General features: G+C 43.5%; 2 protein-coding genes across 3 annotated transcripts; both read right to left on the reverse strand.

Moving 5' to 3' along the window:
- Window positions 1-875: 875 nt before the first annotated feature.
- strip1 (striatin interacting protein 1) lies at window positions 876-10743 on the reverse strand. The gene is made up of 20 exons (XM_030374830.1): window positions 10590-10743; window positions 9761-9830; window positions 9584-9658; window positions 9333-9467; window positions 8510-8630; window positions 8018-8193; window positions 7792-7919; window positions 7087-7269; window positions 6144-6364; window positions 5928-5993; window positions 5761-5824; window positions 5586-5657; window positions 5172-5246; window positions 4836-4933; window positions 4433-4559; window positions 4212-4312; window positions 4047-4113; window positions 3793-3897; window positions 2977-3181; window positions 876-2580 (listed from the first exon to the last, which is right to left on the reverse strand). Exons 1-20 carry the CDS (start codon window positions 10698-10700, stop codon window positions 2333-2335), a joined length of 2448 nt encoding a protein of 815 aa, XP_030230690.1. The 5' UTR covers window positions 10701-10743; the 3' UTR covers window positions 876-2332.
- Window positions 10744-10975: 232 nt separating this feature from the next.
- Window positions 10976-24140, reverse strand: LOC115557210 (S-adenosylhomocysteine hydrolase-like protein 1). 2 transcript variants are annotated; one of them, XM_030374832.1, is made up of 17 exons: window positions 23653-24140; window positions 20093-20204; window positions 19380-19523; window positions 19026-19126; window positions 17971-18073; window positions 17069-17163; window positions 16644-16750; window positions 16447-16563; window positions 15515-15578; window positions 15313-15401; window positions 14878-14948; window positions 14589-14683; window positions 14396-14494; window positions 14234-14302; window positions 13791-13869; window positions 13382-13502; window positions 10976-13278 (listed from the first exon to the last, which is right to left on the reverse strand). In XM_030374832.1, exons 1-17 carry the CDS (start codon window positions 23830-23832, stop codon window positions 13272-13274), a joined length of 1653 nt encoding a protein of 550 aa, XP_030230692.1. In that variant the 5' UTR covers window positions 23833-24140; the 3' UTR covers window positions 10976-13271. The 2 variants fall into 2 exon arrangements, with proteins under 2 accessions (XP_030230692.1, XP_030230694.1); XM_030374834.1 differs by having other exon boundaries at window positions 19380-19508; window positions 23653-24136.
- Between the last annotated feature and the right edge of the window lie 204 nt (window positions 24141-24344).

The raw sequence follows: 24344 nt of genomic DNA on the forward strand, positions 1-24344 counted from the left end.
AAGATGTAAATTTGTGTATGTCGTCAAACTCAGCTGATCGATTTTCCCCAAGCAAAGTAACATTATATTAATGTCTTAAACATGACTAAACCCTTTTAAAAGGTACATGTGAGCTAACATTGAATGTGAATACAATTGCACTTTTTCACCTGAAATCCCCAAAATATCGTTTTGATTTGTTCGTTTTTATGTATATATGGTCGTTAAGATACTCAAGCAGTCTTTGAAAAAGCAATATCCTACATGTACGTTTCAGGAGCTAACTGTACGCTAAACACACCTGAACAGACTGTACAACAATCACCCTCATAACTCTCGTAGCCAAACGAGGGTTCTAGCTCTTCTGTATTAGTGCCGGAGTCTGAATGTTTGGTGTGTGTGTGTGTGTGTGTGTGGGTGTGTGTGTACATTATCTGTGCATGAATGTGCCTATTAGTTTCCGAGATCCTTTATCCTTTGGGGCGCGGGGTCTTACCAAACTGTGCTTTAAAGCACAGTCTGTAAGGGAGAGATTCCCCTCAGGGTGTCTACAGCAGTCAAAAATAAAATGAGTTTTGTCAGTCGTCATGATTGTATGTGAATTAGACTCATGATTAGAGTAATAAATTAATATCACAAAACAAAAAGTTGGGAATCTTTTTAATTTGAGAATTACAGGTCCCATGGTTTTTTGGACTAGGTCTACCAAAAGTACCGTAAGTACCAAAAGTACCATTTCACCTTTCTTACTGACATGTAAAAAAAAAACTGCATTTCCATGAGGTTAATTTACTTGAATATTAAATTGATTTGTTTCAAACTTAATACACATATACAGTACAGAATACGTTTAGATATCTCCACTCCCCCGTGAATACAAATACTTCAAAGACAAATGATGAGTATGACTTTTATTACAGAATTCAAACCATACAAAGTAATGGGTGACAAAATATTAAGATCTAATCAATTCATTGAAATACGGTAGAATAAGCATCACCTTTTAAACATGGATAAAGTGCTAATCTGAGCACGATTACCCGATTAGGTTTAAGAACTACACCAAACCTAAAGGTTAAATGTAGACATTTCCCTGCCACATCACACACACACACACACTTCACCTATATACACACACATCCACATACGTACTGTATACCACTAGGGAGCAACAGAAGACACATTCTAAGAGGAGCATATGTTTTGGGTTGAGAAATTGTACGCATGTCTGATAATGAATAGACGTGGACTAATAAATCAACTAATCTAGTATTCAACCCCCAACTGTTCAGTGTCCCCTTCCCATGGTCCCTACCCGCGATGATGACCACACAGGAGATCGCACGCAAATCATAACAGTACAGAAATGTCAACGCAGACGTCGCCCGATCAACAGGAGGTCAACTCTTTCATACAATTATTAAAAATAGAATAACAGGTCCACAAATATAAAGCATAAGAAGGTACCCAAGAAATATTATATTACAGTTATGGTTGATGCACGACATGCCGATTCGGGTCCCCGTGAACGTTAAGAACTTGTGTTTCAGTGTTAAAATATCACTATTGGCCCATCTTGAAGTACAGTGGAGTTCGGTAAATTAAAAATGTAGAAACACTATCAAATGAAGGACTCTTGACCATGCGTATGTCTTTTAAAGTTGATACATAAGAAAAAGGAGTATATTTCGGCAGTGCTTCAGTTGACAGAGAGAAGGCCTAATGTGGAATTTATTTGCTTTTTCCAAAGTGCCGATGAGTCTCTCATGCGTTACCATGTCAACTAAAGGGTTACCCATATTGGTAAAAACATGTGTAGTGTATGAACGGACCTGGTGCCAACAGGCAGGCTAGTGGCACTACGCAGGCTCTGGTAAGCAAGCTGAGGGCTGCCCCCCATGGTTTCTAACAAAGCTGGATTATGCATTTACAAGAGATAGTCGATAAAAATACAAACCGTTGGTTCTGTCACAAAAAATACAGAACGCAGATAAACAAGCTAAAAGCAAAACGAATGCGATGGGTCGGCTATTTTGATATGAAATATCATAAATAGCCTAAATCTATGGACTCGATTGATTACTTTGATCAAGAATCAAAAGCAGTTTGGTTTGTCAAACTGCAAATCCAGAAGTTGTTTGGGGGTCCTCAAATGACACCGGGGTGCCCATTAGACTTATAGACTAACCAAGTTTGTATTACTCCGTGTCAACAGACATACAGAACTCGGCCAAAATGAGTTGAGATTTAAAAGTAAAATTTACCTTTAGAGTTGAACGGGGGGGGGGGGGGGGGGGGTATGCTTAGAGCAGAAAGCAGGATACATGATTGTTGTGCGGGTCTCTGCGTCTCCTCACTGCAGCAGCTCCTCCCAGGAGATGGGCTTGGAGAAGACCTCCCGCTCCAGCCACAGGTCATAGTTCATCTGGAAGTCCTCGGGCAGCTCCACCCGCTGGCCCAGCACGCTCTGCAGGCAGTTGTCCACGGGCAGGAAGTCCGGGTTGCTCTGGGCCTTGTCGTAGCGGCGGCTGTTGAAGCGCTCGATGTTGGCCCGCAGCGCGCACTCCTCCGCCTGGAAGTCCCAGGGCCGGGCGTCCAGGTCTGGGACACACATTACACACACTTTGTTCAACCACAGCCACATGCTACGTGTTGAATTAGTGGCAATAACCCCTACCGGCCACATCGTTTAGAGTCACTTGCAGACTCAAATCTAGTTCTATGGATCAGGGATACATTTTTCTACTCAAAGATTGAACAGTGAATTTTATTAGTAGGCTACTAATAATACTGATTAATTGATCTGTGAGTCTTGATCTAACCCTAACCCATATTGACAATAATCACACTCAGAGTAGTGGGGGTAGAAGGTTTCTTTTGTCCAAGTCCAATACAGTCCAAAGTAAACCTTACAAATCGATACAAACACATTGAAGGATTAGATCTTCATGAAGACACTGAGGTTCAGCCGGTCTCAAGGTGCAGTCACCGTCTCACCGTTTCCGTAGGCCCAGTCGTCGTTGAGGCGGTGGCGGACCTTCTGGTAGATGGCCGACATGGTCTTCATGTTGCTCTTCCTCCACTGCCGGCCCAGGTACTTGGTCTGCACCTTGAGCAGCTTCAGGACGTACAGCTGCATCATGGCCTGCTTCACCTTCAGCGCCCTCTTCAGGATGGGGGCCGACTTGAACACCACCAGCATCTGGAACAGCACAGACACACGTTTCACAGAGGGTCGGAGCAGTGCGTCCCCCATCACTGTATGGTTAAGGCGGCCGCCTGAACAACAATAGGGCCCCGCCTTGACTACCAATGTATAAAAAAAATAAAAAAAATTACAAAACTATCGTAGGGAAAGAAAATATACTTCCACCAAGTACAAAAAATAAAAGTTAAATAATGCATCGGTGAAGTAAGTCATGCCGTAAAGCTTTTTGAATGGAATTGAAACGGCGACATCAGGTGGTTGTATATATTACTGCAAACTGAAACCCTCATCGAAGACCCCCTCAACCCAGCCCCCCCCCCCCGCTCCTTGACTAAGACATTTTCTGGGGGAACACTGAAGAGGGTGATACCAGGGTTTAAGGGCTGACTATGGTTCCAACGCAAGGACCACGCAGACGCTTCGACGCAGTCGTGAACCCGTCTCGGTTCTGCGTCGGGTTACAATTCTTGGGAGGTGCACGTCAGGCCCTTGCGGTGGACGCAAGGAGGGTCCGCAAGGACGTAGCGGGTCCGTAAACCCCGTTGCGTTGCGTCGACGTGGAACCATAACCAGCCCTTTGCTCCCGTCAGGAGCTGTCGCCTCACCATGGTGCGGGAGTGCTTCCACTTGGTCAGCTTGTTCAGGATCCTCAGCAGGTTGATGCAGGAGAACAGATTCCGCCAGCAGAATTGGTTGTTGTCTCCCGCTTCCTGTGGACGGCAGAACATAAATCATCGCTTAATAAATAACCAAAACGCAAGTCAATACATCCTTCGCAGGAAACGGGAACCATCCAAACGACGCTGCCGTCGTTCACATAGCGACTCGTACCTACTGTGATGAAAACAATCAAACGTACCAAACTCTCTGCGGTCAGCTCGGGAAGCTCATGCACCACGCAGTGCGGGAAGTCCAGTACGGAGATGCTGCAGAGGGAGAGAACGGGTCACGAGACGAGGTCAACAAGCTTCTCCAACATGGCGAGGATTCACAGAGGACGTCACAAACCACAGAGCAGCATTACCTATTCTTAGCCGTGATGTAGGACATGATGTTCTGGTTGAAGAACTTGAGGATGAGGGGGATGCAGTTGGCGAACACCAGGTGCTGAGCCATGTACTCAAACTGGGAAGAAGAAGGAGAAAAACAACCCAAGAGGGTTAAGACCAGACGCATGGACCGGCCTACTAGTGGTGCTGAGAGTACCCTAACAGAGGCGACGTGTCGGTGGGACCGGTGGGTCACCTGGTAGATGTGGTTGAGCTTGAAGTGTTTGAGGAGGAGCAGGAGCACGGCGGATATCGCCTTGACGATGATCTCCTTGTGGCGGTTGACGTCCACGCCCAGCTTCATGCTCTGGAGCACGGTGGTCCTGCGCGCGCACACACACACACACACACACACACACACACACACGATTATTACCAATACAACCGATGGCCCTGTTTGTCCATGTACAGCCTGAGTCCGTCTATCTGACACATCGAACACAAAACAGAAAACAGCAGCAATAAATGCCGGTTTATTGTCCCGCTTGACTTTGGCAGGCGAAACTTCCGTGTGTGTTTCATCGTGAGTTAAGGTGGGGAGGGGGGGGGGGGGGGGGAACAGCTGGGAGCGGACAGCGAGAAGGAGACACATGACTCACGGCATCTCCTCTGGCAGCACGTCGGCCAGGATGTTGATGGAGTCCGTCTTGGCCTTGGAGGTGGGGGCGGCGGCCAGCAGGATCTTCAGCAGGGCGATCTGGAGTGAAGGGGGGGGGGGGGGGGGGGGGGGGTAGAGCAGAAGGGCAGAATACCCCGGGGTAGTGAGGTGAATAGACGGGGACTGGAGTAGCAGTACCATGTACTGAGGCAAGCCAGGCAGGATACCCTGGTATAGTGAGTTAAACCCACAGGGACTGGGGTAGATACCATAAACTGAGGCAAAATGGGTACAATACCCTGGTATAGAGGTTAACCCCAGGGGCTGGAGTAGTTACCATATACTGAGGCAGGCTGGGCAGGATACCCTGGTATAACAGCTCGATGGCACTCATCTCTACATCCTCTTCCCCCTGTGAACAGAGAAAATAACGTCATATTTACGCTATAGAATATGAAGGATATTTAGTGGTGGAAGTGAAAGTGGTAGTTTGGGTATTAATAGCGGCAGTGGTTGTAGTAGGGGTAGCAGCTATGGTAGTGGTAGTTATGGTAGTGGTAGTTGTGGTAGTGATCGTGGTAGTAGTGTTAGTGATCGTGGTAGTGTTTGTGGTGCTGGCAGTGGTCGGTCGATGGTGATAGTGGTAGAAGTGGTGGTGAATCCTGCTAGGGGTATTGATGGTTGTAGTAGTGATGGTGAAAGTGAAAGTGGTAAAAGGGGTGGCATAGGCAGTGTGCTTGTTGCAACTTACCCCTGACAGTGGAGTTTTCTGGAACTCTTCCTCCTTTAAAATTTGAATCTCTGCTATCGAGACATATTTGTGCTATTAAAAAAAAAAAAAGGGACACAATTAAAGATGAAATGGCAGAAGAGACAAAGATACCTTAACCAATCTTTTTGAGTAATAGCCATCTGTACAGCAATACCTGCTTCAGTGTCCTAATGCTCTCGTGGATCGGTCTGGGTAGGCCAACAACGGTATTTGTATCGCTGTAGAATAATGTATAATTAAAAAACCAGATCATCTGCAGAGGAGTAGGCAAATGAACCCCACAAAATGCATCTTGATTTTCTCATAAAAACTGAGACTTACTTCCCAAGAGTGTATCCAATGAATTTACTTCTACTTGACTCGAGGAAATTTTCAATGTCCTTCTCCCTGTGAAGACAACAAAATGACAATATCATCATCATAAATCATAATGGAGACAATTAAAGTAAAGGCCACAGAGCGACCCCGACATTTTGAGTTGATCCTCCTTAAACTGAGTGACACATGGTGCATCCATCTCCATCAAGAGCCACACACCTGACTTTGGGGGCCCAGGGCAGGCCCTTGGGGAAGGACACCCTCTCGGAGGGCGGGTGAGGTATGGGCGGGGGCATGACGTCGTCCCGCTCTATGGGGAAGGGCTCCGTCTCGAGGGCGTTGTCGTTGTCGTCGTGGTCGTCCTCCTCGTCGCGGGCGTCGTCCGCCTTGTACGGGTCCTTCTCGTTGAAGGCGTCCAGGTTGTCCTGTTTGGTCAGCGACTGGGAAACACACAGGGTTGCTATTCAGCCCTCCACGCTGGACGACCGTTTGCGTTCGTCGTCTACTGTACCTCCTTCCCTCTGTTTAAAGCTCATCTCAAGACCAATCTGTTTCAAGAACCCTTCTCCCCTTGCACCACCGCCCAGACCCTCTGTATTTATTTTTATTTGTGTTGTGCCGTCTTGTTCCGTGCGTGCTCATGACACTGTAAAGCAACCTTGAGTGTGAGAAAGGCGCCATGTAAATGTATTAACATGACACAGGAAGTCCCAAGAATTGATGCTACAGTACTCAATCAATGCCCGGAGATGTAAATAATACCTGTAGTGTTCTATACCAGCAAAAAATCTATATTTCATATAAATTGATTTAATCTATTTAATTGTAAACTTAATATGAACAGTCAACATTATTCAGGTTTCAACCTGAATTGGACATTTCACAATTATCCAGCCCCGACATGAAATAAATTAAATTAAATTAATGTTGTTTGTTTATTTGTATTTCTTAGGTTGTATCTTTTATGCATGTATATATATTTATATCATATATATATATATATATATATAATATTATATTTTGCATTATATTTTATTCTTAATATTTGTGTATGTATATCTGGAGTTCGTGACAAAAATAATTTCCCCCTGGGATTATTAAAGTATTTATCTATCTATCTATCATGTGACAACTCCGAGTTGACCCGTGGCGGCCATCTTACCTTGTGTTCGCGGCGGGCGCGCTTCTGCTGCTGCTCGATGAGGTCGGAGGCGGAGGCGGGCGGGGAGGCCGCCCTCATGCTCCTGATGACCCGGATACTGTCCTCGGGGAGGGGGGGCAACCTCAGCTCCTCCCGCTTCCCCACCTTGATGTTCTGCAGCTGCTCGAAGCCGCCCAGGGTGAACTACACAGCCGGGGGACAGAGCGACGGTCCACGAGTCAACGTTGGATTCACGATTCAAGATGGTCTATTTGTCCTATAAACAACAATTACAGCAGCAGTCGCTGGCGTTGAAGGCTCCTTCAACAATGCAATATAAAAATAAAAAAGTATAAGTGAAACACAAACTGGACATGAAATGATTAGAATAAAATATAAATATAATAATAATAGCTGTGAACGAAATAAAATACTGGACTATATTATTATATACTACTGGACGATTATATTTGACGTTACTACCGGTGCGAACTAAATTGCAAATGAACCAAGTGTTACTTCCGATAGTAATATCTAACAGCGTAGAGATATACAGCTCAACAACGAATAGGGAGGGGTTAGCTCTCTTAGTAGTTATTGTGTAGGAAATGGGGATTGAACCCAGAATATATCCCGGCGGGGAGTCAAACACCTGAACCATTCCACTTCACTGCCCGCGTCCCTCCCTACACTCTACCACTGATCTGCTGGTTAGATGTTCCTCACCAGTATACTCTTCCACAGCAGCAACAGGACCTTCTTCATAGGGAAGTGCGGGGCATGCCCGGTGCTGAACTTGGTCACCATCCCGAAGAGCATGACCGAGATGGGCTCGTTGTTGTACAGGGGAGAGCCTACAGGAAACAAGGGGCGGTCCGCAAACAATGTTTAAAAGTCCACTTGAAGACCTTCAGTGCCAAAGGTTATCAGGGCACACACGCTGGCGGCATACCTAGTTCTGCCTGGAAGGTGTCTCTGATGGCCCTCCACTCTGGCCTGTCCGCAGAGTCTTCCTGCTGCACGGTCTCCACGATCAGGTACATGATGTTGAGCAGCACCCGGAGGTCTGTGCTGTCCGCCAGGGAGATGGCCGGCTTCCTCACCGCGCTGCTACAGGCCGCGCTGTTACTGTGACCACGAGACACAGCGGACACATTCAAGCCATGAACTTGTTGTGTAACGTGTTGAGACTGAATCACTGACTCTTTAGCAGTAGAGAATGGAATTAGATAACTTTATTGGTATTTATTTATTACCCAAATTCTCCTTCAGATGATCTTTTATTTTAGGCAGAGAATGCAATGAATCTGCTAATGGGAGGGCTTTCATTTGTGGTTTTGGAATTAAATAAATGGTGGCAAGCATCCATAACACAAAAAACGGATGAGACGTGTAACTTTTGTAACATGAATGCACATTGATGAGTGACATGCAGAACACGTACTCGATCTCCATGTTGAGCAGTTCCACCAGAGCTGAGAAGGTCCCCACCTCCAGCAGCAGGAAGATGTTGTACCGCACCCAGTGCTGCACCTCAGCCTCACAGCTGCACTCTGCAAACGTACCTACACACACCCAGACAGACAGACAGACGGAGATACAAACAAACAGACGGACAGAGACACAACAAAATCCAATGTTTAATCAATAAGCCTCCACACATGGTACTTTCACTTGAAAGCAATTTTGGCTCTGGATGTGTGTGAGGGATTAAATGCAAGTGGGGACTGAGAGGGGGTGGGGGATGTTTGTTGATCTCTCAGAAGTGCTTTTAGAATAGTGTCTAGCGTGTTGTCACTAGTATTATGACTATTATTTTCTAGATTTGTATTGCCTTTTACAGGCCGACGTTGCCAGACCTAATCGTCTGGAAGTCTGGAATCTGGAACCCTCTTAATTAATATCTGATTGTCAACGGGTAGCCGACCAAATTGCCTCTGGATGCTATTAGACAGACCAAAAAAAAAATCGGAGCAACAAAACGTGTGACAACTCAGCTGCCGCCATCTCGGTTGTTGATGAAAATTGAAAATTCGAAAATGCCTCCACGGCGCTCTCTTATTACTCTGCCCAGGTATAACGGAAAACTGTCTGAACGGAGGTGAGGGGGGGGGGGGGGGGGGGGGGGGGGGCAGACGCACATAATGCCAGCGCAGATGAAACACTATTTTTTTGATGCCTTCGTGAACAGGACACTGAAAAAAGGACCGGACAGTGGGTTCTGATTTTTTGTCGCTTGAGATGGATTGAGGATGAGAGGGACTCACCCTGGGCCATGTAGAGGATGGCCCGAGCCACGTTGAGCCTCTTCTCTCTCCGGATGACCTCCAGGCCGTCCAGCAGCTGCATGGCATGCGCTCTGTGCTGCGCAGCGTCCAACTCCGTCCACTTTTTCTCGGGCACTAGACACGGCGGAGAGGAAGAGGTTTAGAAACATCCCTGAACCCTGTTGTTAGGTGTAATGTACCCAATATGCCACTTTATCATGCAGGCAAGTTGGATGTGTCGGAGGACCTACCATGACTTCTGAAGTCTTCTTCAAAGCACTTCCTGTTGATCGTAAACTCTGGTCCCTCTGTATAGCTGTATAGCTCTGGAATGAAACGTACCAACAATTTAAAACTGGACAAAAATGTATACAATTCACAGGCAGTAGGAACTGAACCAGATTAGCAACATAATCCACTGTACATACCGGACAGCTCTGCAGTCCATTTGTCAGTGTCTGCATAGTCAAACTCAAGGTCCGGAGATTCTGACATCCCCTGAGAACAAAATATTCAATAGTTGAAATCATAATCCATTTAAACACCAAAGAAAAACCGTATCTCCTGACAGCGTTGCATGCAAAATGTCTTGGTCTTTCTACCTTTGAGATGACGGCAGTGAACGCATCTAATGTTCATCAACATTTTGTGCTTTTTCAACGTGCAACACAGCGATATTTTATCATATCTGATGATGAAACAGTTAAGTTGAAGGGGACTAATCTGCTCACATCTGTCAGTGGATTTGGTTGACGAAGGACCAAAGGGATTGTGTTTGCTTGGACACTAAACATTAGAGAATACTACGTACAAAGAAGTCAAACAAGCTAAATCTGGGGTACACTTGGGGATCAAAGGAGATATTTATGCAACACATCTGTATTTGTTTTGCAATGCGACGTCTGACTCGGTTGTGTGAGACCAAGGTTTAGTTTTCAACAGGTTTCTCTGACACGGACACTGTAAACTACTGAGTGATCATCTGGCACACCAGCATAGCTTTTGCTAACGAGGGCTAACGTCAACCATCATGGTTTTAGCAATCTCCCTCTAGATTGTCACTTAAATATGGGGATTTGTTGGTACTTTGGGTTGCATGTGTGTTTTTTCGCAGATTAACAAAAAGAGGGTGTTACATCAGGAAGCTAGCTTAGTTGTTGAGAGCAAAACAGTGTCGCAAAACAATGTGCATTAGAAAGAACGAAGAAGAATGTCGTTTAGGGAATCCTGAGGTAGGTTAACGGGTCCACGACTTACCTCGGAATCTTTCCTTTGATTCCGGATGAATTCGCCTCTACTTTTGTTGGGCAGCATAGCTCTCTGTTTGTTATTGATTGCTAATCCACCACCGTTTCCACCGACGTCCATCTTTTTCCAACGTATGTAATCAACCTCTCGCGAGACCACAGCCGCGAGATCAGCCCGTTGCACTAGCAGAACGAGACAACCATCACACCGACAGCACTGACAGTTTTTTTATTTTTTTTTATCAAAGCTGACATTTAAATAAAAGTTCACTATTTCCAGAAATTTGTAAATGTTCAAGTTTAGGGCTACACTACTTAAAATTGTAAACGAGCTAACCAAATAACTAATAACATGTTTATAATCAAGTTTAACATAAAGATTCCGATTACCATGAGTCAAATTTCGTCTAGTGGTTTATTAAAGGGATACGTGTACATCAAATGGCAGGATTAAAGAGAAAAGTACATGAATCATTGACATATAAACAATGGCTTGTTTGTAATACAGATCAAACACTGAATTGCATTGAAAGTATCTGTATAGAAAGTATCTGTATAAGTGCACCCACATTTATCAGCATACAAAGTGATACATTATTTAAATACCGCTGCAACCTTAGTATAACATATGCATGGAGATGTACACAATCAAATGTGAACAAAAAAGTAAAACACTTGGAACCAGGGGCTTTTATACTTTAAAATAACATGAAGAATAAGATGTATGAACATTTGTAAATATATCTAAAATGTGTACAAATTGTATTCCTAGTAATGTATACATTCACTCAAGTAGAAAACTAAAACAGTTCCAGCTCTAAAAACTAAAACATCTTCGATGACATAACAGTTTTTACACAATGCCGCACAGCCAATACTGAATTAGAGAATTGCAACTAGGGAGGCTTTCTTCTATTAAGGACACGATGGAACATGATGAATGAGTAATGGTGAGTGAGTCAGAAGGCACTTCTTCTGTCACCTCACCAGTTACCATGCCAACCACCTTATTTCACTGCCATCATAGTTTGCACGCGCCTGTTCGTGGCTGTAACGCCCTAGGACTTTAAGTGTAAGCAGGAAAGTAACACGCAAGCACTACAAATAGGTGACCTACAGGAGAAAAGCACACCAATTCTTCACCCACATCGCACAACAAGGACATCAGTCTAGATTCTAGTTGCATTCGGCTTTTAAAAACTGCCGTCTCCGCTCAATTTATTTCGCAACTACAGCAGATTGAGTGCATATTGGTTATGTTTAATCTCTTTTTTCTGTTAGGCGTTTTGCAACTGAATACCAGGTTGACAGTTTAATGTTCACCAGGTTGGAACAGGGCATAGATGACATGTGAATGGGCTTAACATTCAGTCAACATAACACATGTGAAGTAATACATCTCCAAAAATACAATTATTGGATTGTTAAAATAGACCAGGTGTCAAGTAGACACGTTATTAAGTTTCAAAAGCATCTCGAAATCATCAAATGAGCAGATTAAAATAAACGCTGTAAAAACTAATAATGCCATTACAAAGCTGTGAAACTGATGACACAAAAGCAAGCCAATACAATTCAATCTGTCCATCAACCAAATATAATTCTAGAAAATACACTTTAATTACTATGCTTATAATATTTGAACTTTAAATGAAATCTAATATGTAAATGGTCATTCATAACAGCCTCCTATGACTAAATACAGCAAGTGTAATGTTCTGTCTAAGAGTGTAATCTTGTTCATGGTAAAATACTCAGCTAGGTTAGCTGACGCGTCTATATTGTGTGCATGTGTTCCCTTTTGGATGCTTTCTATAAAGTCCATAGTCCTTTTTTTTTGGACAAAACCTTTAAATATTGTAATTTAATAGATAGGTGTGTAAGTAAAATGACTACAGAATATGCAGAAAATAGGAAAGATGTAATCAAAATATATTAATACATCCTATTAGATAGCTGAATGTTCCGAGATGCAGTTAATTTTTTATCTCGTGAGGCATTTTAAAACATCAGAAGTATGTTGATTGCTCTTTTCTACAATAAGATTTGAAGAAACGATCATAGTTTCATTAAAGACGGCATCCTTCATAACGGAATGTGTTTCAAGTGTGAGCTTGTTTGTACCCACTGGCTTTTGCAACCCCCCCCCCCCCCCCCCCCACACACACACACATTTGGCACAATATATTTAGAACTCTACGCAAAAATGGAGATGGCCAAAACCACAATAGAGATGATTCTCCATGGAATAGTTTGGTGTGGGGCTGGGTGATATTACAAAGTTGGGTATACACGGACGCCTTATCAACATATGATCGCAATCGTTTTTTAGTAGTCATTTTTGACCTACAGTCAAGACTGAAATTTAGGTTTTGTTACATATATATGTAATATATGTAATTTTAGGGTAAGTTGATATATTTCCTTCAAAGAAGTATTTGAAATATCATATAATCATGGAACGATGATATTCAGGGTACGTAATCCTTAAAATATTCACATTTAGAATAATATAACAAATTGTGCATGAAAATATTACCTGGATGAATTAACAATGATATTGCATCATCGCCCAGCCCTTGTATGAAAACGACACAGAACTAAAGTTCTATGTCAAGGATGTTTTTCTGTTCAGGGTTCATTTAAGCATTGTCCAAGTGGAATCGGCTGAGATGTGATTTATCCACAACAGCTAATACCTGTGGATTCCAAAAAGAAAAAAGGTGTCAGAAAAATCATCATGCCAAAGGAGGAAATGATGAACTATTAAATTGCATTTCAAGTCTCGCAGACCAATAGTACCTGTAGTAGTTTGGCTTGAAGGGGCCGTTCTTGTTAAGGCCCAAGTACTTCGCCTGTTCATCCGAGAGCTCGGTCAAGTGGGCGTCAAAAGTTGCCAGGTGCAAGCTAGCAACATATTCATCTGAGAAAAACAACACTCGGTTACATAACGTTGACCTTTTCAAATCAATATGCATGTTCGGTAAGGCAGGCCCTCAGCTACCATAATCCCTTATGTAACACCAGGAGCCAGGTCTAAGTGCACGCGCTGGGCGAGTCATTTACATTTAAACAGGGGCGCAGTCTAACTGAATATATATACAGCTCAACTCGTTATACATTTAACAGAACTTGAGGGTTAAACTATGATCGGTACAGTCGCATAGTACTGTTGGATCTAAAGGCTGAATATTTACAAAGAATACCTTACCCATCTTTTTGGGGAGTAAGTACACGTCCTGTTTGTATCGGCTCTCGGGTGCGTTATACAACTCGATGAGCGCCAGCGCCTACGACACAACACCAACAAGACACAAGCTATTCAGGTCAAGCCATGATATGCACATCACCAAGTATTTCACTTACTGGTACATCTTAAATAATTAATTTGTTATCCCTCAATTATTTACTCTTACAATTCTTAGCAAACGAGAACACGTGCCTGCCTGCGTGCCACACACACACACACACACACACACACACACACACACACACACACACACACACACACACACACACACACACACACACACACACACACACACACACACACACACACACACACACACACAGCTGTGTGCTCTGTTAATTGCATTTATCCTAGGGGGTATGGCTGTTGGATACTGTGATACAGCAGCAGTTGGTCTAGATTACCTGGGTAGTGGCTGTGATGGACAGCACAAAGGTGGGTACGGTTGAACAGCTGAGGTTGAGCAGACGTCCCTTTAGACATGGAAAACCACCAGTTCATTATATATATCCAAAATGAGTGAAAACAATAGGATGTAGTCCCATAATATGGGTGCATCGTGATACCTCAGCCAGGAGGATGACTCTCTTGCCATCAGGCCAGATCACATGGTCCACCTGGGAGCGGACCCTCTCCCAGGTCAGCTCAGGGGTCCGCATGCTCGCCTGGACAGACACACGTCTCACATCAGACTCGCGTCTACAGTATAAACTGACCATGGCCCCCCAACCACTACATGACATACAATCCATTGCTCACCACGTCAATCTCCGTATTGGAGTGGCCCATGTTGCAGACGATGCAGCCGTTCTTCATTCGGTCTAGCTGCTCTCTGGTCACCACATTTTTATTCCCTGCAAAAGGTATAATTCCAATCAATCAACTGTTCGAGCAATCAATCCTGCTCCTTCTTCTGCAAAGACCGACCCCAGCATGGACATGAGCAGTACTATCAATACCCCCCCTCGCAGCAAAATCAAAGAGTGTATTTATATCACCCTGAATGACCTCAGGTCATGGTGAGACAGAGCTTGGCACGCGTAGTTACCGGTGCACGTGATGATGACGTCCACGTGGCGGACCACCTCGCTCAGCTTCACCACCCTGAAGCCGTCCATGCTATCCAGAAACCAGAGCGTCAGACAAGGCCAGCACATTTGAGCTAAACCAAGGCCAGCACCTTACAGTACTGGAATACTAATGTTGTTGTTGTTGTGTGGTTCTCCTTTGTGACTAGATGTTGGTCGCCATCAGATATATGAATTAGAAACATTTTGCCACCTAGACCTTTTATGGACAGGCATTTTCAAGGTTGATAAAGTTCAGACCCACCCATGTGCTCACTCTCCTGAAATGAACCAGCTGATCTGTGTTCCGCTGTATCTTTGCGTTGTGCCAGATAGTAAATCTAGATGGTGGACTCTGGGGAACACTGGGGGCAACGGGCCAAGAATGAAGGTTTTTGACGACAGCCGACACTCACCAGCCCTGCAGGGCACAGATGGGATCGATCTCCGTAATGCAGACCACGCTGCCCAGAGCCTTGAGCGCTGCACAGCAACCCTTCCCCACCTGCCAACGCAGTCCGCCGCGCCAACAACACAGATTACCCAATGTTACTTTACAAACAGCCACAAGATGCTGGGCTTTGGAGTGCGTCTTGTACTACGGTGTTATCAGCTTACCTCTCCGTAACCACAAACAACGACCTGCTTTCCTCCGAACATGACATCCGTGGTTCTCTTCAGCCTGGAGGCAAGAGAAAGTAATCTCGATCAGTTTCCCTCCACCCACGCTGCTGGACTGTACCCTGTTGTGTCGTGAAGTACCCCCTGACTTTTAGTATTGAGAGGAGGCTTTAGCTTGTGGGCAGGAATAGGAGCCTGATTTCGGTCAGCTGTTTACTCTGGGATGTTAGATCATCAGAACCGCTGGCTGTGACCTCGAACAAACATTGTCTGGTACACAAGTTTGGGATTGCAATATAAGGCAATTTTGTCCTTGAAGGAGTAACAATTTCTTGATAATCAAGAAATGGCTGGTACAGTAGAATTGCTGAGGTACTGATGCCTCAATGTAAAATAAGACAGCGGAGACACAATAGTGTATCGATATACACTATTGTGTAGTGTATATCAGCCAAGCTCATATTGCAAGGTTACTGTTTGATAGAATTTAAATATAGATAAGGTGTCCTGTCCATAATATTTCATTCAAATATCATGCAAATAATTCAACCAGTGATGTTCAAGCTCTGTGTTGACATGCATTGTAACATTGAAGGTTCCAGTATGTACGTAGAATTCTGAAGAAACTAGCGATGAAGGAGCAGATTCTCAGTTTGGGGGCAACTGTAAAAACATGGTGGTGCAAAATGTCGGCCTCCATGGAAGAGGACCCTGCCTCTAAAATGCTTGTTCTAAGGTCACGAAATCAAAAGGCTTGTCATGTTCCTGGGATTATACACTAATCAAAACTTCAAGTCTCTTCGGATAGAGGCCCCTCAATTCTGCACACTGCACTTTTTCTAAATCTTTAAAAAACATGTTTACCAAATGACGTAAACATGTGATGATTATATTATACCCAACCGCCACTATAACCAAGACACACTCACCCATCCAGGATGGATTCCCGGCAGCAGTAGAGGTTGTCAAACTTCTGCTTTGTTACAGAATCGTTGACGTTCATCGCCGGCACACACAGCTTTCCTGCTTTAGACAACTGGTACAACCTAAGCAAAGGTCAAGTTTAAAGCTTTAAGACGTTTACATGCGTCTATAGAGAATTAACTGTACAGCACCAATTATTTACCTGTGAACTCCAGTGACACTCTCCTCTACAATGCCCCTGATCTTCTTGAACACGTTGGGGTATTTCTTATACACCCAGTGGGTCAAATCCCCTCCATCATCTAGTATCTAGGGCAGGCAATAGGTAGGCAACAGGGATCCACATGTTAATATTTATAATGTTGCAATTAGGACATTCCTTGACACAAGTACCCAAGGGATCATGGTGAAGCCTGACTTTAACCAATACACAATATTTAATCGAGGGACATTGTGGGAATCTTACTGTGTTGCATATTATGTTTCTTGACATTATCTCTAATACGTCAATATGCCTTCCATCCGAGTCTAATTCTTATAATTAATTATTATTAATAATTGTATAGTAATGCTTGAAGGCAGTGGGCTGCTCAACATAAAGAGGAGAAGGAAGGCTTCACTGGGTACCATGTTTGGCTGCCATCCCTCTGTGTTGACACACTGGTCAATGCACCACCAGAAGTCATCTTCAGACTCTCCCTTCCAGGCAAAGACTGGCACACCTGAACAACACATGAGAAGGAACAACGCCTTCAAATTGCAGAATATACCAACAAAACTATAAAACTAAAGATTTGGACGCACACTTATCAACAGCCGATAAACGCTAGAGTAGCAGGCCGCAAAATCTTTGACAACCTTTATCTTAGAAATAACTACTTATTTTTCTCTGCACTAAAAAGGTGCCTGAATGATTTCTGCTAACGGTTCGTAATAAAGCTCAGTCACAGGTCATTAAAAAGGCTTTAGTTAATAATCATTAACAAAAGATTAATTTGTAGAAGATTACCAAGTGCTCAGCCTAAAAGCCATCCAGTGGACTGCAACGACTGGACTGGCTTTTGACTGAACCTTATTATAAAGTGTCTCTAACTAACTTTGTCTCATCCCTGAGTGAACCTCAGGGTCCATTGCCTCCATGGGCCTCTCAGGTTGGCAGGCACTGAAAGCTCCATTGTGGAAATGCATATAGCTCACAGTCACCTGGCAACCAGGGATAATAGACTTGTGATTTATATTTCCAACAAAGTGCAAGTATTGCGTGTTTCCATTGTCTCTTCAAGGGAAATGCAATTTTATCAGACATTTCACGGCTGGAGCCTAGCTGGGACACACACACACACACACACACACACACACACACACACACACACACACACACACACACACACACACACACACACACACACACACACACACACACACACACACACACACACACACACACACACACGCACACGCACACACACTACATTCCAGAGGCACCTCCCCTCTCCACCCGGCTCCCCTGTGGGTCTACGGTTACTCACCCCTCTCTGAGAGGGCAGCAGCCACCTCGTTCTGGGTGGAATATATGTTACACGCCGTCCAGCGGCATTGTGCACCCAGGGATACCAGAGTCTCGATCAGAACCTGGGACAAACAGGCAGAGCAGGGAAGGTTCAACTCATCATTTAATTAAGAGCACATGAATTGATTTAGTACATGAAGTACACACAGATAAGGGTTGGATGTACTGACAGTGTACTAGCGACCCCGTGGCTCGGATAGGTAGGCTTAACTAGGCTTTAGACCACAGCAAATAGAAACGGACAATACATACATTGACTTGATGCTTAAGTTATTGGATATACGAAATGACGTTGGACTTTGGTTTTGCGTTGGCCAGTAAGGAGGATTACTTAAAGGGATATGCAGAGATATTTGTGAATTGGCATTTGCCTGTCTTAGCCAGATTCAGGAGTTGTTTAATTCCAAATTCATCCTATCAGTTCCTGTTCATGTGAGGGGAATATACTTTAATTGACATTTCCAAAGATAGAAGATCCCAAAATGTCACTTCAAAATTAGCGTAGATTGTTGAAACTACAATCTAGCAAACTTCTACATTGTTGTTGGGTTGTTACTTACTGGCACTCGTTTTTATAAGAAACTATTACGAACATATTTGGAAAGTTATTGAAAGTGTATTTCAAGCCCATGAACAGGAACTAGGCTTCTGTAACTCTGCAAGTAAAGATAAAGTTGGAATTCAACAATTTGTCAGAATCTTGGTAAATCCGGCAACTCAAACGTACAGATATCTTATCGTATCCTTTTAAGATGTGATAATGTTCCAAGTTCCGACAATTAAAATGCTCCTTCCCAAATCCCCAATCAATAAGTAAACACAGAGGTAGTGTAGAAGACAAAAGAAGTGTGCATAAAAGGTGCGGCTCCATTCTACAGAACAGAGTTTGACAGCCAATCAGAAGGTTCAGGGTTACTTTCCCAATGTCCCTGCTCCACAATGACCTGCATCTCAATTGACTACAGGTGTCTTCGGATAAAAGTGTCTGCCTCATGCCTTAAAAGTAAGACTTACAGCAGTCTGGGCAGTGATGTGGGTGCACCCAACGATTTTGGCACCTGCAAGCGGTTTCTCGCCCTGTGCCCTCTTCCTGAGAGATATAAGTGCTGACATATCTGAAAACAGAAATAGGAAATCAGCAGGCAGTAAAAACAAGTTTGGTTCAAAACCCAGCAGAACCATTATATTTCAACAAGGAAAAAAAATATTTTAAAAAAGAAACATGTTCATGTGGTCAATATGCACGAACAGCAAGCCCCCCCACCCCCCCCCCCCCCCCCCTTCAAGATACAACTCATACTAAATGTTTTTTGTTCTGCAATAATCTAAATCCTATACCGTTGGTCCTGCCCAGGCTCAGAGTCTCACCTTGTACAGCGATCTCGATCTCCCGGCGGCCGAACTCTGCTTGTTTGATGTTCTTGACGCAGAAGTCGGTGCTGCCCCGGGAGTTGACCTGCGTCTTGTCCCGCGGGGACGTCTCATCGTCTGAGCTATCTGTGTAGGAGGCAGCTTTAGGACAACGCAACGCCTTTAAGGACTGCATTTCATTTTTAAGCTTTTAAAAGGTTAAAATAAACTGAAGATACCGAATCTGGTGTGTATTAGTAATGATTAGTATGTGTAACAATACAGCCAATGAAGTCCAGAAATTAATTGATAATGGCTTAAGGGCTATTTAAATATTAATCAAAAAGGTATATTCATCAAAGTTAAAAAGACAAGATATCCTTTTTCATTCTTAAACTCCTAGGCAATGTGAATACACTTGAATACTCCATGCATAGCCAGAAGCTTGTGAATTGATGTCCGATGACATTTGCAGGAGGACAATTTGTGTCCTCCTGCAAATGTGTTGCGTAGAAATAACGCATCCCTTTATTTGCCTTAAGCCTTAATTTAACTTGATGATGGAGAGACAAATCATACACCTCAATCTTTTGTGACAGCCTCTTGGCAGACTAAAACTTCCTAGATATCACCCAAACGAATGCTCTCAAAGCGACAACACCAAAATAAAAAGAGACATCTAGAACATCATCCATAGTCATTGACCGTGTCTGCCTTGGACCCCTCATTACCAGAGCTGTAGCTGTCGGTGGAGGACTGGGAGATGGAGCGAGACAGCGAGCGACGTCCTGTCTTGGTGGGGAACTTGCTGAACTCCTGCTTGTCCTCCACAAACTGGATTTGCTGGTGGATGCAGGGAGGTGAATAGGATAAATGTTTACAATACACTTTGCATGCAGGCTGTCATCATAGTTTAAAGATAAGCTTCTAAAAAAACGGCATGCCAGACATTAAGTAAGAAAAGGAATAACTAGCATGTCGTTACCAAAATAGCATTCAGCACTTTCAAAGGTGTAGAAACGGTTTTCAACAATGACCGTGATTGCATGCTGGGATGACGCAAAGTAAAGTTGTCTGACAACCGTCTTTAGTCCGTTGGCAACGCGCTGTGCAGGGCGCAGTGATAGCGCAACAGGAAGGGGTTTTAATTCTAGCTCCAAAATGCTAACTGTTTAGCAGAAAGTAGCCGGATCACTTCTCATATTGATTCTGCAAGCTGCCCTTTTCCCCTTTTCCACACACACACACACACACACACACACACACACACACACACACACACACACACACACACACACACACACACACACACACACACACACACACACACACACACACACACACACACACACACTTTGTTTTCCTAAGCCATAGGTTGGTATTAACAGAGCAGCAAGTGGATTAGCCTTTGGAATTAGGCAACAGCTACCTCTGCATTGAGATATACAGCTGCATAGCCATGACCCACTACTCTATGCTGTTGGGTCATAATCCCTAGACTATTTCCGAAACCCTGTTAGTAAACCATACTTAATAACTAGCTTATGATCGGCAGAGTCTCATTAGAGATATATATATATATATATATATATATATATATATATATATATATATATATATATATATATATATATATATATATATATATATATATATATATATATATAAGTATAACAAGGCAAGCATTTAGATTCAGCTGAGATGCAGGAACATTTTGAGATCCAGGCATTGTAATGCGAGCATTCTGCTGAAAGGCAGCATATCACACCAAACTACTTTATATTCCTGACTGTATATCTAAGCTTTCTATAGTTTCATTATTAATAGCATACAGGATTTGTTTTTTTTATCTTTTAGTTAAATAGTACACATTATATTTTTTGGGATGGCCTGCCCATTTCCAATCTGACATTATGAGAGGTCAAGATAAAAACTGTTTTGAAGTAATGTTTCTTCCAGAATTCATTCCACACCGTTATAGTTTCAACTCGAACAAAGCCAGGTTAAACACTGTTTATTCACACGTTGAATGATCCCATACATAAATGAAAACATAATATGGATAGGGTAAACGGGTGAACCCAGATACATTATCCACTCTGTTCCAAAAAAGGAATAGGAAAAAACACAGCACTACGCATGGGCAAAATCCTCACAAATAATCTCCTCAGAAGGGCCTAGGCAGCCTCAACATTTTTGAGACCAAGACCGTCGGCGGTCGATACGAGGAATGGGAAACACGCTGTAGTGAGGAGCTGCATTTAGCTCAGGCAAAGATAATTCTGATCCAAGGACACGTCTGATCCGTGGTCACTGCTCAGGGTTACCGTCTCTGTTTGGACCATGTGACCTGTGTAAGCATCTAATCAAAGGTGAGGTCATCACGCCTCTTCCCCCGCCCCCGTCACAGCGGGGGTAATCTCTGGGGGAGACAAGCTCTTCTTCATGCACTGTCATGACAGAAACACCATCTTTTGGCGAATATTAGCTGCCATGACTTTTCGGTGCAGTCTTCATGAAGAGCCCATCTGTGTTCATTAACATCTTAACTGGTCTGGGGATGGATGGATGCCTTCTCGTTTCTTTAATGCCCTTGATAATAATATTTCAAACGATGGAAAGTGTGTCCACGGACACCACGTTGGACGGGGAATATTCAGGGATCCCAAGTGTGTTATCTAATGCTTTGCATATGAATAACGGCTGCCACGATTTGAGGATGTAGCGGTTCTGTAATAAATTACATTCAGAGCTAAAAAGCCAAAAAAGAGTGTACAGACAAAACAAGCAATGCAGTGCCTTATATGATAACCCGGATCAAACTTTGTACACTTTTAGGAAGGAAAATAAAACAAACAATCTTTTTTTATACATTATCGTGAAGCAATTAATAAGTCCCAACATTGTTACGCAAGGTATACCTTGATATATGTTGGCACATCCTGTTTTATTTTCTCAGCACAGAGTACACTTTCCATTCTACAATAAGCAACACTTCCTTCTTCCTGGAGCAGTAACCCGTTGTGTTCAACACTTCCTTGAGCTTGTTGACAAATTGTGAAAGCATAAGGTATGTAGCACCAGGGCACACTTGCTAAACAACAAAACCAGTCTCCTTTCGTAACCACGTTATTAAAGTGATTGACTCTCTTTTAGCCATTGAATGCCGTTTCTAAATAGAAACAGAATAATGTGTTTTCAAAGACAATTTAGCTCACACAAACAACTCAATACTGACTTAAGAAACCTTCTGGTCTTCTATGGCTATATCAAGTTCACATTTCCCATTCCCTAATTAGCTGAGACTAATCTTAGGAGTTTCAACGTCTCTTCGGAAGGACCCGTTGTAAAGAATATTCAGTGTGCTTTGTATGCAAGTGCTTGTGTAATAAAAAGAAGGGAGACAGGGTAAAGAAGGTTCCGTTGTAACGGATATTCAGTGGGCTTTAGTTCTTAAGTGATGAAAAGAGGGGAGAGGGGGGAAAGGGACAGAGAAGGGTAGCTTAAACAATGCAGCTTCAAAATCTCTTTTCAAATCACCGTGATATCAGATAACAGGCAACTCGAGAAAGCAAGCCTACAAGACTGTAAAAAGTCACAGTTTCAAGCTAACTTTTAACATGAGTTGTAAGAGTGGCCCTGACACAAACTGAGTATAAGCCTGCCTCCAGGACTAATATTTGTGTACTGGTAAAGTGTGATAAGTAATTCAATAATAGTTATGGTTTAGATCTTAGTATCAAAAGGAGTCATTCAATAACATAACTGAATGATATTATTTATTTTCACAATGCATGATCACATATTTGAACCTCGGTGATGTGCATAATCAGAATGCAAAATGAATGTCCGATTGTCGATATATGTTCTAAAGTTGTGTGCAATGCAGGTTCATCGAAAAGATTATATTTTCAGATGCCTTTTCAAACCTCAAAATAATAGACTCTGAGCTCTAGGGATGTCATACGTACCAGGGCAGATGTTGACTGCTAAATGGCCTAGAAATATATTACAATTATTATTTTCGCCTATTCAGTAGCGCCAAACCAGAGAACAGGAGTGTTTGACCCTGCACTTACAAATAACACATCACATTACATCCTCAACGTAATGAACATAGTGCTCCACAGGCAACAAACTGAAAGCAGGATTCCCTTCAAGATCCCCACGCTTCACGAGTGATGGCCACTGCATACGCACGTCTACACCACTCGTGTTCCACCGTCGAAAATTGTTGCGACCACATCGGTCGAAAATAGAAACAGAAAAAGATGAGCAGACGTCGTCTTACCTTCTTCACAGGCTTGTGCGTCGGGACAGCGCTGAGCACGGAGGACAGCTCGCCCATGGTCAGCTCGCTGTTCTTGCTGACGGTCATGGCTGAATATTTCTCTGCCACGTTTTCGCTCTCCTTCACATCTTTGCTGGCCTGTTTCAACTCCAACTTCGCGTCCACTGTGGAATCGGACATGCTGACGATTTTAATATCTCTCGTTATTCGGCTGATGGGTATAACGCTAGAAGCTAACGATATCTTTGCAGCGATTTTAGGAGTCAACCAGGAGGAACAAGCCGGGGGGGGCACCGGGCCGGGTAACGGGGTCGAGGACACGGAATGAAGAGCTATCTAATAAACTAAGGTAGTGAAGTAAGCGTGTATGGCAGAGTTAGACGAGGACAGCGTGCGGTACTGTTCCCGTCTATTAAAACTTGTGCTGCGTGCTGTGGTCTGGATGAGCAGTCAGGATCAGCTGTCACCTGGTCGGCAGTGGGCGGGACGCAAGACGCCCCCTTCTCTCTTCCTCTTGCACGCACCGCATTCCCTCTGTAGTGTAGTGCGCACTTTTCATAGTCGTCAGTAGAAGGCGGAATAAACTTGTTCCTGTCATTTGAACATTATTTTGGTCGCTTTTATTTGTTTTGTCGTGACCTGTGCATGGTCCATGTTTATTTAGTTGACAAGTTGTGTCTATAATTATCCAC

This window comes from Gadus morhua, chromosome 13 (genome assembly GCF_902167405.1).
Source record: "Gadus morhua chromosome 13, gadMor3.0, whole genome shotgun sequence".
NCBI classification, from domain to species: domain Eukaryota; kingdom Metazoa; phylum Chordata; class Actinopteri; order Gadiformes; family Gadidae; genus Gadus; species Gadus morhua.

Excerpts from the sequence above, each read along its gene's own strand:
- strip1 (XM_030374830.1), bottom strand. The coding sequence starts at position 10,700 with ATGGACGTCGGTGGAAACGGTGGTGGATTAGCAATCAATAACAAACAG. Across the intron at positions 9,831-10,589 it reads ATCAAAGGAAAGATTCCGAG|GGGATGTCAGAATCTCCGGA; the intron begins GTAAGTCGTGGA and ends TTTTGTTCTCAG. Across the intron at positions 3,898-4,046 it reads AGCTGACCGCAGAGAGTTTG|GAAGCGGGAGACAACAACCA; the intron begins GTACGTTTGATT and ends TGCCGTCCACAG.
- LOC115557210 (XM_030374832.1), bottom strand. The coding sequence starts at position 23,832 with ATGTCCGATTCCACAGTGGACGCGAAGTTGGAGTTGAAACAGGCCAGC. Across the intron at positions 19,524-20,092 it reads CACCGACAGCTACAGCTCTG|CTGCCTCCTACACAGATAGC; the intron begins GTAATGAGGGGT and ends GTTGTCCTAAAG. Across the intron at positions 16,751-17,068 it reads AGGGATGGCAGCCAAACATG|ATACTAGATGATGGAGGGGA; the intron begins GTACCCAGTGAA and ends TGCCTGCCCTAG.